The following is a 14,697-nucleotide window of genomic DNA, read 5'->3' on the forward strand; positions in this document are numbered from 1 at the left end:
GCACAGCCCCAAGGAGCATGGGGACTACAGTTGCATTTTTCCAGAGTAGAAGCCATCCATCTTTCCTTCAGAAGTCACTGCTAACAAGGGCCCATCCCAGCGAGCTGAGGACAGACACATGCAGGCCAGAGGCAGAGAAAGGCAAGCTACACCTGCTTCTGGGTCCAAGAAAACATCATCTCTCTGAGGTTTCCTGGACAGGCCTGGGGATGTGGGATGCTGCTTCCCCAACCAGGGATGTGCCAAACTGCTAGGCCTACCAGTCATTCATCTATGATCCTGGTCAAAGCTTCAGACAATTGGGGAAAGGAAGACGCACCTGATCTAAGAGGTCGAGTCGGCTGACATAAGCTCTTTCGGTGAGCAGAAGTTCGTTGGCTATTTTATGAAGTTTTTGCTCATTTGTCTCCTAAAAGTAGAATATTGACACGTTAGGATATAAAGCCTGGGTTGCGTTTCTTGGTAATCAATACCTCATCTAGTGGTTGGACCAAAACCATTTGCTCAAGTTTCTCAGGCAGCTGAAACCTTCGAGTCCTGAAGGGTTGAATGAGGCCAGTCATGAGTGTTGAGCAGCTGTTCTCACCTCTCGATGCCTAGAAATGCCTTTGCTCTGTCCCCGCCCAGGCATCAACTCTAACTTTGAACCCTCAGGACACCCCTAGTCCTGGGACAGTGTGCCACCACTACCAGACCAGGCTGTGTGTGGTAGGGGGAAAGGAAAAGACACTGCATAACCCCATGGACACCCCTTCCATTCACACCACTTCCCTCTACTCACCACCCATTTTGTGAAAAAAAAAAAAAAAAAATCAAACCAAAAAAATTGGGGGGTTGTGTTTCCACCACACCAGTGGTGCTTAAGGTTTACTCCTAGCTCTGTACTCTAGGATCACTCCCGATGATGCTCAGGGGACAATATGGGGTGCCAGGGGTTGAACCTAGGTCAGTCACCCTCCCTGCTGTCCTTTCTCTCAGGGCCCAAACTGAGATATTGTATGATTTCTCAGTATGTGTTTACTCAGCCCCTTAACTGCATGTGTCCATCCCTACTAGATCCATGACAACATCTTCAATATGCTAAGGCTCTGCTATGCCAATAACTGCAGTAGGGGTGTCCAGGAGCAACCTGCAGAGAGATGGAGGAATGTGGGGTGGGAGAGATAGCAGGCACTGCACTTATATCTTGTTGGGTGTTTGTCACCTCTGACATGCCATCAACATGCCCTTTCTGCACTGCCTCTCCCCACTCGCTGTCCTGCCTTTTTGTTTGTTTGTTTTTGGGTCACACCTGGCATTGCTCAGGGGCTCCTCCTGGATCTAAGCTCAGAAACAGCTCTTGGCAGGCTCAGGGACCATATGGGATGCTAGGATTCAAACCACCGTCCTTCTGCATGCAAGGCAAATGCCCTACCTCCATGCTACCTCTTCAGGCCTGTCCTGTCTACTTTGACTGAAATCCTGAATGACTGAATGTCCCTCCCTGCTGGGCATCTAAGTGATGTGTGGTCTGAGCAACACTGAAAGGAGAGCCTTGTGGGCATCAAAGCACACCATTCCACAAAGTTTTGACTGACAGGAACAATTTCCACCTCCATATTTATTCCCTCTCGCCATTTCAGTCTTAAGACTGGTTCAGGCCCTGCAGCAGCCATGGGACCTCTCCTCCAAATGTCCTTTCAGATACGCTCCCTTGTTAGCTCTGGGTCCATCTGGGTTCATAGCCCTCTGTGTGAATCCCAGATACATGACAAATGCCACCAACACCCCACTGACGAGATGGAATATTTTTGGTGAATTTTGTTAAGGGGACCCTCATCTACACTGCAGAAACTTTACCCCAGAATCACACTTGCCCAGGTGTCTCTTGCCACCCTCAGCATGCAGCTGGTGCCCACCAAGTATGATTGGCCATGGGCTAATGTGAGTCATGATCCCTTACATCCCAGCTCTGACAAGCACCTTCTAACAGCCCAGAGCTTCTGTAACAGAATCATGCCCACATGCCCACACACTCCGTGACAGTCGTGACCACATGTCCATCAGTTACTAATAGGCCACCAGTTCTTTAGATAAGGCTGAATAGAAACGGGTTCCTTCGGGCTGTCGGTCTGGCTTTAGCTACCTGGGACAGATGGTGGGCACTTGGTCAGGATATAAAACTTCAAAGTTCTTGCCATTGGTTCCCTTTGTCTTGCAGATTGTCCTTTAGGACAGGGGTCCTGGCCAGTCCACGCCAACACAAGTAAGCAAAAGTAAGCTCAGCCACTCACACTGCAAAGGTCGGTGAGCTCCGCGGGCCTGTTGTAAGATGATCACAATAGCAGCACTTCAGCTCCCTCACCGGATGTGGGGTACATGCCCAACAGCCAAACTCATTTCTATAAATCCACCAATCCTACAACTCTATAGAATAGGTGCTACAATTATACTCACACACACATTTATAGACTCACTTTCTCATGTACTCACATACATCACTCACAATCACGCTTGTACACATTCAGATGTATACAATTCACACTTACCCTCACAAACTCACATTCAGACTCAGATGCCAGGATTCGAACCACCATCCTTCTGCATGCAAAGCAAACGCCCTACCTCCATGCTATTTCTCCTGCCCCTCATACACCATTTTTAATTTGCAGAGACCAGATAGTCTTGCCTAAGTTCAGACGGGTGAGACCCTGGGACTGTAGCTGCTTTCTTTTGCAGCAGAAGCAGCCAGTAGGATCGTTACAGAGGTCGTTATATCTTCCCCATCACAACTATCAACTTCCTGTTGAGCTTAACAGGTCACACACTCCTAGAAACAGGAGTTGTTCTGCAATATCACTGGAACATCAGTAAGTGTGAGGATGCTACAGAGCATTCACTCTGCTCCTGTTCTCCTCCAGGATGCTGGGACAAGTTCCAGGCCTCAGACAGGCCCCGTACCTTTCACCACTGAGTCACCTGCCTGGCCTTCTGGAGCTCAGACATTACATAATGAACCTAGAGTTGCTCTGTAAAAAGCTGCAGTCATGAAGGATACCTTCCAAGTGTGACTGTGGCCAGACTGAACCCCCACCAGCTCCTCCTGAGGCACATCCAGTAGAAGGGAGTGGCCATAGTTCTCTGCTCCTAACCTCTACCCATTCACGACCTCCCACAACCCAGAGGGGTGGAACTGGAACACAGCAGCAAAGGGACAGGACATGTCACACAGGATGGGATGGGACACAGGGTGAGGCAGGGAGCTTGTGTGCCTTGTCCAGGGCCACACCCAATGTGGACTCAGACACCACTGACACAGCTTCAAGGAGGAGCTGAATGGATCCCCCAGACGGGCTCGTGGCCTTTTGCCTGCATGTTTAACTCTGGTGTCAGGATGCTAGGGTGATGCAGGGTTCCCCTAAAACATAGACTTCAATGGTTAAAGGTTCTTACCATGGTCCTCCATGAATTCACTCATGCCATGATGTACAAGTCACTGGGGCTCACGGGACTAGGAATTCGCTGGGCTTTGTGTAGGCTGTTTCTGCTTAGGTCTGCGCCATTGGAGCAGGCTGGATCTGACCTTTCTGGGGCCACGGTAGCAGTCTGGAATGTCCTCTGCCAGACGCCAGAGAGGTCACATGCTCCTGGGGCAATTTAAAACTTGCTCACAAGGCTCCCAAAAGGTCCAGAATGAGCACAGAGCAACAGAATGGACCTCAGCAGACAGCACTAGCTCTTCCCAGCTAGCCTCCTGCTCCATCCACTATGTGGGATCAATGCTGAGCCCAGTGCTTCTCAAATAGTGGGGCACGCCCCCCAGGGAGGTGGCGTGAGGCTCTGTAAAGGGGGGCATGTTTGACCTCGGCATAACAAGCTAAGCCCCGTGTTTATGTCTCTGGAGCTGAGAGTTGCTGTGTCCTGCTTCAAACTCCGCTTCGAAAAGCTATGCATCGCAAAACGTGCTCACTAGCCATTAACCAGATATTCCCTCTGATTAAAAAATCAGCTCAATTTTTTTTTTTCGGTTTTTGGGCCACACCCAGCGGTGCTCAGGGGTTACTCCTGGCTGTCTGCTCAGAAATAGCTCCTGGAGGGGGCCGGGCGGTGGCGCTAAAGGTAAGGTGCCTGCCTTGCCTGCGCTAGCCTTGGATGGACCGCGGTTCGATCCCCCGGTGTCCCATATGGTCCCCCAAGCCAGGAGCAACTTCTGAGCACATAGCCAGGAGTAACCCCTGAGCATTACAGGGTGTGGCCCAAAAAACAAACAAACAAAAAAAAAAACCAAAAAAAAAAAAAAAAAAAGAAATAGCTCCTGGCAGGCACGGGGGACCATATGGGACACCGGGATTCGAACCAACCACCTTAGGTCTTGGATCGGCTGCTTGCAAGGCAAATACCGCTGTGCTATCTCTCTGGGCCCAGCTCAAATTATTTTTATATATTTTTGTTTTGCAGTTAAAGTTTTTTTTAAAATAAAGATACTATTTACAGTCGCGGGGGGGGGCACGAAAAATGTTTTCTTCTTTCTAGGGGGGCATGACAGAAAATAATTGAGAAGTACTGGCTGAGCCCAACATGGCCAACCCTTTCCTCCACAGACAAAGACAACTTAAAAGTCTCTTTTTGAGGGGGCCACACTCGATGGTGATCAGGGGCTGTTCTTAGCATGGTGCTCGGAAATGGAATGAGTCAGTCACTCCTTAATTTTATGTTAGGGCATCTCTCCAGCCATAGATGATAATTCCATTTTCTTTTTTGTTTCCTATTGTTTTTGTTTTTGGGGGGACACACCCGGTGATACTCAGGGGTTACTCCTGGCTAGGCACTCAGAAATTGTCTTTGCTTGGGGGACCATATGGGACACCGGGGGGGGGGGGGGGGATCAAACCGCAGTGAGTCCTAGGTCAGCCGCGTGTAAGGCAAACGCCCTACCATTGTGCCACTGCTCAGGCTCCATCATTCCATTTTCAAGATGAATGTGGCCCCTACACAATGACAGTCCTTGAGGACATAGAACCCAACTTTCTTCCCGTAGTGGCCCAGAGTGTATAGTGGCAACATCTCTGCCACTTGCTCCAGAGGTAACCTCCTTCAGGCCCAGTCTTGCCTAGGATGCTGTTTAGCTCCTGCCTCTCATGGGCCCACACAGAACTGTCTCCCGGGCCATCTGACACGAGGGTGCCCCAGAGTCTCCCCACACCCACAGTCACCTCTCAGTTCCCCTCACTCAGAGCTACATGCCCAGTCCATTTTCCCGTTTCTGCTCCCATCAGAGATGCACCCTGTGGGTCAGGCTGAGCAAGCTCTGTCTGTGGTTCTCTGCCTATCTGTGCAGCCAGCATGACGGGGCCTCCCTGCCAGTGTTCACCTATGCATGGGCTTGACTGCATGTAGCACATGCTGAGTCCTGCCAGGCTCCCAGCTTCCTCCATTCCCAGGTGCCCCCATGCAGACCACAGTTTAGACCGCCCTGTATCTTCCATAGACTCCCTTCTTCCAGAGATAGCCTGGACATTGTTCCTCTTGGGATGACAGGGTTTGGGGGCTCACAGGTTCCCATGTTTCAACTATCCTGTTCCCAACCTCAGTTCTCCTGAGCAGTGTAAGCAACTTAAATTTATCCAGACTCACTGTGTTTTCCTGACTTTCTAGGAAGGTGATTAAATAATCTATGGGGTGGGGGGAAACTATCTTTCATGGCCTTAGGGAGAATCATAAGCCACAGAACCATATGCCCTGGACACACAAGTCCCTCAGGCCTTCTGGCATCTGGGCATCTGCCTTTCACTTTACACACAGTCCTTCTACTTGTCCTGCCCAGCCCCACTGCTTCCCAGGGCCTATGGGCAACTTTACCAATGCATGGACCCAGAGCAAGGCTGCACCCAGTCTCTAGGCCACAATGCCTAAGAAGCCCTTTCACTCCTTCTCTCATACATTCCAAACTGTGAAACAGTCAAAGACCTGCATTCTCCTCCAAGCAATGAAAACACACCCAACCCAAACCATCCTGCCCTCACACCACAAGCCAAGTGCCACACACCACCACCCTGCATGCCACCACGTCACCAAGACACCATCACAGCACACCATACCGCACTACATGCTACTATTCAATGCCAAACATTCACCAAGTGCCACCATGCCAGGCGCTACTACTCTATACACCACCATTCCACATATACCACACACCAATGCCCACTCCCTCTAGGGCAGCACAGCTTGGAGGGGGGGGGGTGAGGCCCTGCTAGGCTGAAACACAGCTTTTCCTTGGAGTCATGCTGGTCTGACAGGAGAAGAAACCACCAGCAACTTCCTATTTGTTTCAAGTGCAGCAAGGCCTCGGCCACTGACTGTTTTCCGGAAGTGACTGAAGGCAGATCTAAGACTTTCTGGGCCAAGTTCTGGCTGCTACCTGGGAGCCAGGCAGGCCAGATCAGAGCCCCATTCTGACTCTCTCACACAATATGTGTCTTGAGGAAGCAGAATGCACCAAGTGGGGTATATCTGCAGGAATCTGACACGTTCCAGAACCACAAACCTCCAGTCCTGGAAGCCAGAAGGTGAGTGAAAATTACAGAAGAGCCAAGAAATACTGAGTTCTGAAAACATGAAATCCATATAATTTTTATTTTTTGGTTTTGGGGCCACCCCCGGCAGCGCTCTGGGGTTACTCCTGGCTGTCTGCTCAGAAATAGCTCCTGGCAGGCACGGGGGACCATATGGGACACCGGGATTCGAACCAACCATCTTAGGTCCTGGATCGGCTGCTTGCAAGGCAAATGCCGCTGTGCTATCTCTCTGGCCCCGAAATTCATATAAATCTTGACCTCCTGGATGTCTTCACTTCAGGATTTAATACTTTTCACTTTTGGTGAAACAAAATCTGTTTTCTTTTCTTTTTTTGTTTTCTTTTTTTTTTTGGTTTGGTTTTTGGGCCACACCCGGTGATGCTCAGGGGTTACTCCTGGCTATGCGCTCAGAAGTCGCTCCTGGCTTGGGGGACCATATGGGAAGTCGGGGGATTGAACCGTGGTCCGTCCAAGGCTAGCGCACGAAAGGCAGGCACCTTACCTCTAGCGCCACTGCCCGGCCCCCAAAATCTGTTTTCTTAATGAAATTGCTATTAATGAGGTTCTGGTCAACATTACTCTGAGCTGGTACTGCCAGTGGCAGAGATGCTCATGGATAGATCGCATTTTGGGAAGTTGCGCATGTGCAGAGAAAAGCCTGAGTATTTGACACAATCTGTGGGAGGAGGACGGCTCATAAGGGAAAGTTTGTCACAGGCATCATTGGTGAGCACCTTCATAACCACAATACCACAAAAAACTGCCGCAAGTAATCCCACAAAGGATCTGGAGAGATAGCACAGTGGTAAGACATTTGCCTTGCTTGCGGCCAACACAGGACGACCCCGGTTCGAATCCTGGCATCCCATATGGTTCCCCCCCCCCCAATGCCTGCCAGGAGCAACTTCTGAGTGTAGCATCAGGAGTAACCCCCTAAGTGCCACCGGGTATGGCCCAAAAACCAAAAAAAAAAAAAAGAAAATTTCCCCAGAAAGCTGCAGCCTGACAGGAGGTAGAACAAACTGAAGAGATCATCCACACACACATAAGCATCTGTGTCAACCAGATTCATGAGATGGACAGAGCTGACATTGCAGGGGCCTGTATGGGCCCAACACCACACTTCCTGGAACAAATTGCCTCACTCCTCTGCACTCTTTCCCACTGTCCACCCTCTCCATGGGACACCCCTCCCATCTCTTTCTTTTCTGCACACCCCCCTTCTTACCTCTCCTCTGCCTATATCTCCCTTTCTCCCTCCCTTTCTTCCTCCCCTCTGTACACTCTTCCTACTTTCCCTCCTCTGCAGACCCCTTCCCATCTCTCTCTCTTCTGCAACCCTTTCCCTGTCCTATCCTCCTATGAACTCCCATCCCTCCTCTTCCAATCCCCACTCCTAAACTCCCATCAGCCCCCTCCTCCTTTGCTTTCTCCTCTGCCTGCCTCTCACCTCTACACACCTTCTCTCTATCATCCTCTCCTATGAATTCCCCACATCTCCCTCTCTTCTGAGTCCTTCTCTCCATCCTCCCTCTCCTATGTAATACCGGAAGCACTCTGCTGACCAGTCTCTACCTTCAGAAACACCAGATTTTACGTTTCCTCACGGTGATGCCTCCCCCTTAGCAGATTCTTTTCTTTCTTTTTTTTTGTTTGCTTGGGTTTTTTTTGTTTTGTTTTGTTTTGGGTCACACCTGGCAGCACTCAGGGATTACTCCTGGCCCTATGCTCAGAAATCGCTCCTGACAGGCTCAGGGGACCATAAGGGATGCTGGGATTCGAACCACCATCCTTCTGCATGCAAGGCAGATGCACTACCACTGTGCTATCTTTCCAGCCCCCCAGATTCCAGTTATTTAATAAGACATTGACACTGACAATGTGCCATGGTGGCTCACACCAGGATGCATTCCTGAATGCAATTGCAGCACCTGTGTCAATGTGTTAAGGTGCTAGAAACACTATGTACCTTTTGCAAAGCAAATATCCTATTTCTTGCTCAGCATATGGCTCCCTGGGCTGCAGTGCAAACCACACACCAGGACCTCAGCTTTGGGGAAAGAACAGCCTTCTTGTCCCTTTGATGCCCTGAGCTCTCCCCACATGCTCCCAGTGGAGACTGTCCAGGCTCCGCCTCCCCTCTCTGACCTGTCACTCACATGTGAGAAGGAGCCATGCAAAGGACCTGAAGAGTCCAGGCAGGAACTGCCCTGGCCACCCCCTACTCCTGGGCACAAATGGAGTATTCCACAGTGGCCCCCCACAGCAGCCCTCCATTTCCACAGGGAAGGTTCTTACTGGCTGACCAGTCCCCAGGGAAGGCCACATCCCAGCAGTCATAGGCAGCAGTGAGTCTAACTTTCTCTCTTGCTTGCCAGGTCCAGCAGAGCCCTCAATACCCGCCTCACGATACAGGAGCACAGAGACGCTGGGCAGTGTCCTGTTGCCTTGTTTAACATCAGTTGCCAAGCATGATTCACTCTCGCCACCCACTTCCTCCTCAGCACTTTCCCTGACTCTGAGCAGTTGGTCTTAAAGGCAAATTTACTGGCTATGAGAACAAGGGACTGGCCCAAGTTGACCAGATGGGTTGGAGGACAGGCACAGTGGGGACTGCAGGGTCTGACGATTTCACTTCCAGCTCTAAGTCCACCATCTGCTATCCACCCACCCACCTACCCACCCTCCATCCCCTCCATCCATCCCCCCACTCATCTACCCTCCACTTATTCACTCATCAATTCATCTATCCATCCACCCATCCTCCATCTACCCATTCACTCACCCATCTTCCATCCACTCATCCACCCATCAGCCAACTCATCTACCCACTCCCCTATCTACCCATCCATCCGTCTACCCACTAATCATTCCATCCACCCATACATCCTCATGCATCCATCCACCTACCCATCCACATATCCTCTACTCATTCATTCATCAATCCATTTACCCCTCCTCCATCTACCCATTCACTAGTTCATCCACTCATCCGCCAACCCCATCCATCCAACCATGCATCTATCCATCCATTTACCCACCCACTCTCCCTCTACCCACTCATTCATCCAAATATCAATGCATCCTTTTTTGCTAATATTTTATCCTTTCAATTTTTCTATCCAGATTAATGTCAACGGAGACACACTGTAGCATTGCAAGAAAATATTAAGCAGATTTAGGAATTGGATGGCCTTTATCCGTGTTCCCCAAACTCTCACAATTTTCGGTTTTTGGGTCATTCCCAGCAGTGCTCAGGGGTTACTCCTGACTCTATGCTCAGAAATCGCCCCTGGCAGGCAAGGGGACCATATGGAATGCCAGGATTCGAACCACTGACCTTCTGCATGAAAGGCAAACCCCTTACCTCCATGCTATCTCTCCAGCCACAACTCTCACAATTTTCAATACTTGTGTTTCCCACAGAAACTTCTAGTTAAAATGATGAGACATCAAAGAAGTGTGGAAAGTCCCCTTGTCTCCAGAGACATAGCAGCTTTCTATTTCAGGAAAAAGTGACAAGGCATATATTCTTGCCTTTGAACCCAGAGATCCCAAATATCTCATGAACAGTACACTCATGTTCTTGGGCATAATGTGGAGAGCTGAGGGGGCTCCAGAGTTTCTCCTACCCCTGGTACTCGCTCTACCTAGCTCATGTGGGTTTAGATCCTGCATGGAGCTGAAAGCGCTGAGTGGGGCCAATCAGTATTTGACCCAGCACTTCTGCTGTTGCATTTCCTGCATGTGACTTCCTATCCATGGACAGCCCCGAACTGGGTCCTTATGTTTTCTGGAGCAGTTCCTCCTGTGGTGGTGGTTTTACTAATGTTGGGAGTGTCCGGGCCTCATATGGGGCCAGCATGTACTTTAGCACTGAGCTACTCTCCAGTTCTGAGATGCTTTGCTGAGTATTTCACTCACAACCAAACCCCATGCTCAGAAGACAGGTTCATACTGCTCCTGAGTTCCTGAGTTTGGGGCATCAGGGAGAAGTGCAGTCCAGTACCCCCCTCCTGCCAGCAGAGGAGTGGCGATCCCCTGAGGGATGCCCCAGAATGCTCCTAAACTCTCCCTGAGGGAGCAACAGGAGCAAAGGGGGCTCTGCAAGAGATAAAATTTGAACACTGCTCAGGGACCCCAACACTCACTCCTGGGATGCATAAAAAAAGGGGGTCACAGCAGTATGGAAAATTGAGGGCTGCCAGACCCAGGGAAACCAGGACCCCCTGCATACCTTTAGCTCCTGGGGCTGTTCAGGCTGGTTCAACTGGTTTTGCTGGTCCGGCTGGTTCTGCTGGTCTGGCTGGATCTGCTGGTTCTGCTGGTCCTGCTGGTTCTGCTGGTCCCGCTGGTTCTGCAGGTCCCGCTGGATCTGCTGGTTCTGCTGGTCTTGCTGGTTTGACTGGTCCTGCTGGTTCGGCTGGTCCTGCTGGTTCGGCTGGTCCTCCTGGTTCGGCTGGTCCTGCTGGTCCTGCAGATGGATCTGGTCCCCTTGGTCCTGCTGCTTCTCTGGGCCAGGTTGGTTCTGCTGCTCTGCCTTGTTGGACTCCATGTCATCCCCTTCTTGCCCCAATGTCTGGGCCTCCTTCTCCAAAAGGTCCCCGCTGGCACCTCTGCAGATACCGTGGGAAGTACCGGCATCCTCTTGGATATTGGGGGGCGTCGGATCCGCAACCATCTTCCCCCTCTCTCCGTTTACAAAGTTCCTACTGACCAAGGCTTTGGGCACCTGACCTGGCGTTTCCGGGCCTGGCAGGGCGGCTCTCTGTGCCTCGCTCTGAACGGGGCTGGGTGCTGCCATCACGCCGTTGGCCATACAAGTCTGGACCCCGGTAGTGGGTCCCACATCACAGCCCTGCTTAGGAGTCAGCAGCTGAGTGGGGGGCCTGTGAGGAGGTGATGTCACTCCACGCCGGCCGGGGATCCTGGGAGAGCTCAGCACCACAGTCGAGTCCTTCCTCACGTCACTGTAATTTGACAGTGAGCTGAAAGAAAGACAGACACGGATGGGGCGGGGCATAGTGCATGGGCAGAGCCCAGAGTCCACTCCTGCCTGGGAGGGACCAGGCCCTGCATATGCTAGAAGCCTGATCAGGACTGTGCATTGACATGCATGAAAATCCTGAGTCTCCCATGAGGACCTGGCCAAGTCCTAGGTGGTGGGTGAGCTGATAACTCAGCACCCCCATGGGAGTGACACTAGCTGTAAGTGGAACCATCTCCTCAAAATACAGCTGCCTAGACCCCCTATGAGACCTCCTTTACTAGGGGAAGCTGGAAGCACAGGTCACTGCTGGGCCATGGCCTGGCCAGAGGCACTTGTAGCTTCTTGCATCTCTCCATGCCCTTCCTAGTGACATACAAAGCAGCTCTAAACTGGGTGGTGCAGGAAGGGGTTGGGGTCCTGGGAGCTAGTGGGGAAGAAAGGGTCTGTCCAGTGCTGGGTCCTGAGAGCCGTCTGGTCCTACAGACCAGATAAATGAAAATGAGGCATTTTATAAGGAAAAAAGGTGATGGGAATTCCAAGACAGAGCAACTAGGGGTGATTAAGTAGAAAAGCAATTAAGGTAGAAGTTTGGGTCCATGTTTAAGCGAGACATCCAGCATTTCCCTGACCTTTCGTCAAATAGGACTAAAGAACATGTCACACCTAAAAAAATACAAGCCTGAATCTGTCAGAGCAGCCAGCTCAGACAAGTAACAAGTGACAGCTCAGACAAGGCCAGTGTCAAAAGCCAGAAGCCCTTCCTGGGAGGGAAAAGAAAGTGTAACCAGGGGAGGTATCATAGGGCCACCTCAGGAAACTTGTTCCTTCATGGTGAAATGCAAACAAATGCCTTCCCATGGTGCCAGTCAATCTCTCTCTCTGTCATTTTGAGCCCTGATCACCAGGAAGCACAGTCAGGACTTGCCTGGCCAGTCCACACTCTGGGCTGTGGAGATCCAGCCGAAAGACAGACTAATTGGGGCAAGGAAGCTTGCGGGGATGTGAGCACTAGAATGTGGATAGAACAATACCACAGAAGTCTACAGAAACCACCCTGAGACCATATGGACACCACATGGATACGACACAGATACAACATGGAAACCACATTGGTGCCATACAGATATCAGACGAATACTACATGGATGTCACATGGTTGTCACATGAACAATAGACAGACATCACACAGGACCACATGAATGCCACAGGCACAACATGGAAACAGATACTATGCAGATGGTACATGGACACAACACAGATATCACATGGATGTCCATGGACACTATGTGGACACTACACAGATACCACAAAGATGCCAAATTGACACCACACATACCTTACAGATACTTACATAAATACCATCTGGATACCACATGGACACCACACAAACAGCATATCGACAACATACAAATACACGGACTTCTCATGGACAACACATGAACATAATATGGATGCCATATAGAGACCACATGGATGTCAGATGGATACTGCATGATAGCACTTGGATGCCTCATGGAATCCGTATATATACCACATGGAAACCACACAGATACCACATGGACTCCTCATGGATATCATGTGGATACCACATGGATGCTACACAGACACCACATTGAAAACCACATGGAGTCCACATGGACTCCATAGACTTTACACAGAAACCACACAGACCCCACATGGAACCACACAGAAATTGCATGGACACACTGATGCCATACGGACACCCACAACACCACATAAACAGCACACAAAATGACTGCTCAGGCAAGCATGAGACACGGCCAGCAGCTGATGGTCTAATGCACCTCCATCCCATCCCAGCCAAATGAGATTCTCTTCTCTATTTGGACAGTCTCTGAGCCCTTCATGGTCCTCTGGTCCCTTGTGATTCTCCGCCATAAACAGTCTCGTACCTGCCCCCTTCGAAGTGGCTGATGAGATCCGACACCTTACTGGGCTTGTCCTGTGGCACACAGGGAGCTGGGCCAGGGTGAAGTTGCTCCATGCTGGGCTTTGTTCTGGGTGAAGCTGTGCACCCAGAGCTCTGGTGCAGAGTGGGACAAGGTGAATTCTGTAGGTGCAATGGCTTTGGAGGCACTGTTGGAAAAGAACAAACCAATTGATTTCACTGGAATGGGTTATGGCGTGCAAGTTCCTTTAAATAGTACTTTGGTAAACAAACATGTCAGTCTTGTATGGAGCCTTACCCAAGGCTCTGTGGCCAGGAGCCTTTACTCTGGGCCCCAAGCAGATATGCCTTCAAGATGTACATGGCACTTTTCATACTGGATCACTGAAAACCAGGTATTATCAGATACTCAGACACTGACTTTGTTGATATTATCCATGTGCTACTAGACCGTGTTACTCATCATACAGAGGCAAAATGATGCTCATGACTGGGCCAAGGGGTGGCTCCAAGCCTGATTTTCAGCAGAACATGAGGACAGAACATAAATCAGACATGAAAATCAGTCCCCCTAACCCACAGTGAAGACCCAGTGGGATCAAGTGGCCAGCACATCTCATTCCCATGCACTTGGATTCCATTGATGCTCTGAGGGAAAGATAACTCCATCACCTAGACTTTCAGCCAAGCTTGGAAGACTTTGTCTCTTACACTTTGCCAGTACTGAGGGTCTGAGCTCTCCTGAAATGTTTGTCCACCATCAAGAGTGGCTGCCATGAACATATCTGGAAGCCCGTACTCAGCCAGACTGTGGACATGAGCCTGCTCAGGTGGGAAGAAAAACTGGCATGGGCACCACTGATGGGAAGTTGTGTCCACGTGGTGCTTCCTTCTTTGACATAAGATCTACTGACCCACAGGCATGGAGCACACAGGGATACCTACTTTGACTCACATGTATTGAGCACACAGGATCTGCCACGGCTCACATGCAGAGAGCCACACAGCTCAACTGTGTGTCACACATTGTCTGCTGAAAGTCTCAGATTATCTGTGTACACAGTCAGGGGAGGGAGGTGGTTTTGCGCTCATAATTTTTCCCCATCAACTTTGGACACAGTTGGGATCTGACGAATTCTCTTCCCTCAAAAGAGGCTCTGAAGTGATGAGATTTCTACTTTAAAATAAAAAGATCCGGGGCCTGAAGAGGTAGCATGGAGGTAAGGCGTTTGCCTTTCATGCAG

General features: G+C 50.4%; 2 protein-coding genes across 2 annotated transcripts in view; both read right to left on the reverse strand.

The window, feature by feature from the left end:
- FGD4 (FYVE, RhoGEF and PH domain containing 4) overlaps positions 1 to 14,697 on the reverse strand; it is a 110,104-nt gene that overhangs the window by 14,011 nt on the left and 81,396 nt on the right. Inside the window, exons 3-5 of the mRNA XM_049783794.1 lie at positions 13,458 to 13,641; positions 10,792 to 11,542; positions 320 to 409 (exon numbers count right to left, since the gene is read on the reverse strand). Of these exons, the coding sequence (XP_049639751.1) occupies positions 320 to 409; positions 10,792 to 11,542; positions 13,458 to 13,641 (1,025 nt within the window). The remainder of the gene's footprint in view (positions 1 to 319; positions 410 to 10,791; positions 11,543 to 13,457; positions 13,642 to 14,697) is intronic.
- BICD1 (BICD cargo adaptor 1) overlaps positions 3,548 to 14,697 on the reverse strand; it is a 213,010-nt gene continuing 201,860 nt past the window's right edge. Inside the window, exon 9 of the mRNA XM_049783792.1 lies at positions 3,548 to 3,557. The gene's annotated coding sequence lies outside the window, so the exon portion shown is untranslated. The remainder of the gene's footprint in view (positions 3,558 to 14,697) is intronic.

Source organism: Suncus etruscus, chromosome 11, assembly GCF_024139225.1.
Source record: "Suncus etruscus isolate mSunEtr1 chromosome 11, mSunEtr1.pri.cur, whole genome shotgun sequence".
In the NCBI taxonomy this organism is placed as follows: Eukaryota; Metazoa; Chordata; class Mammalia; order Eulipotyphla; family Soricidae; genus Suncus; species Suncus etruscus.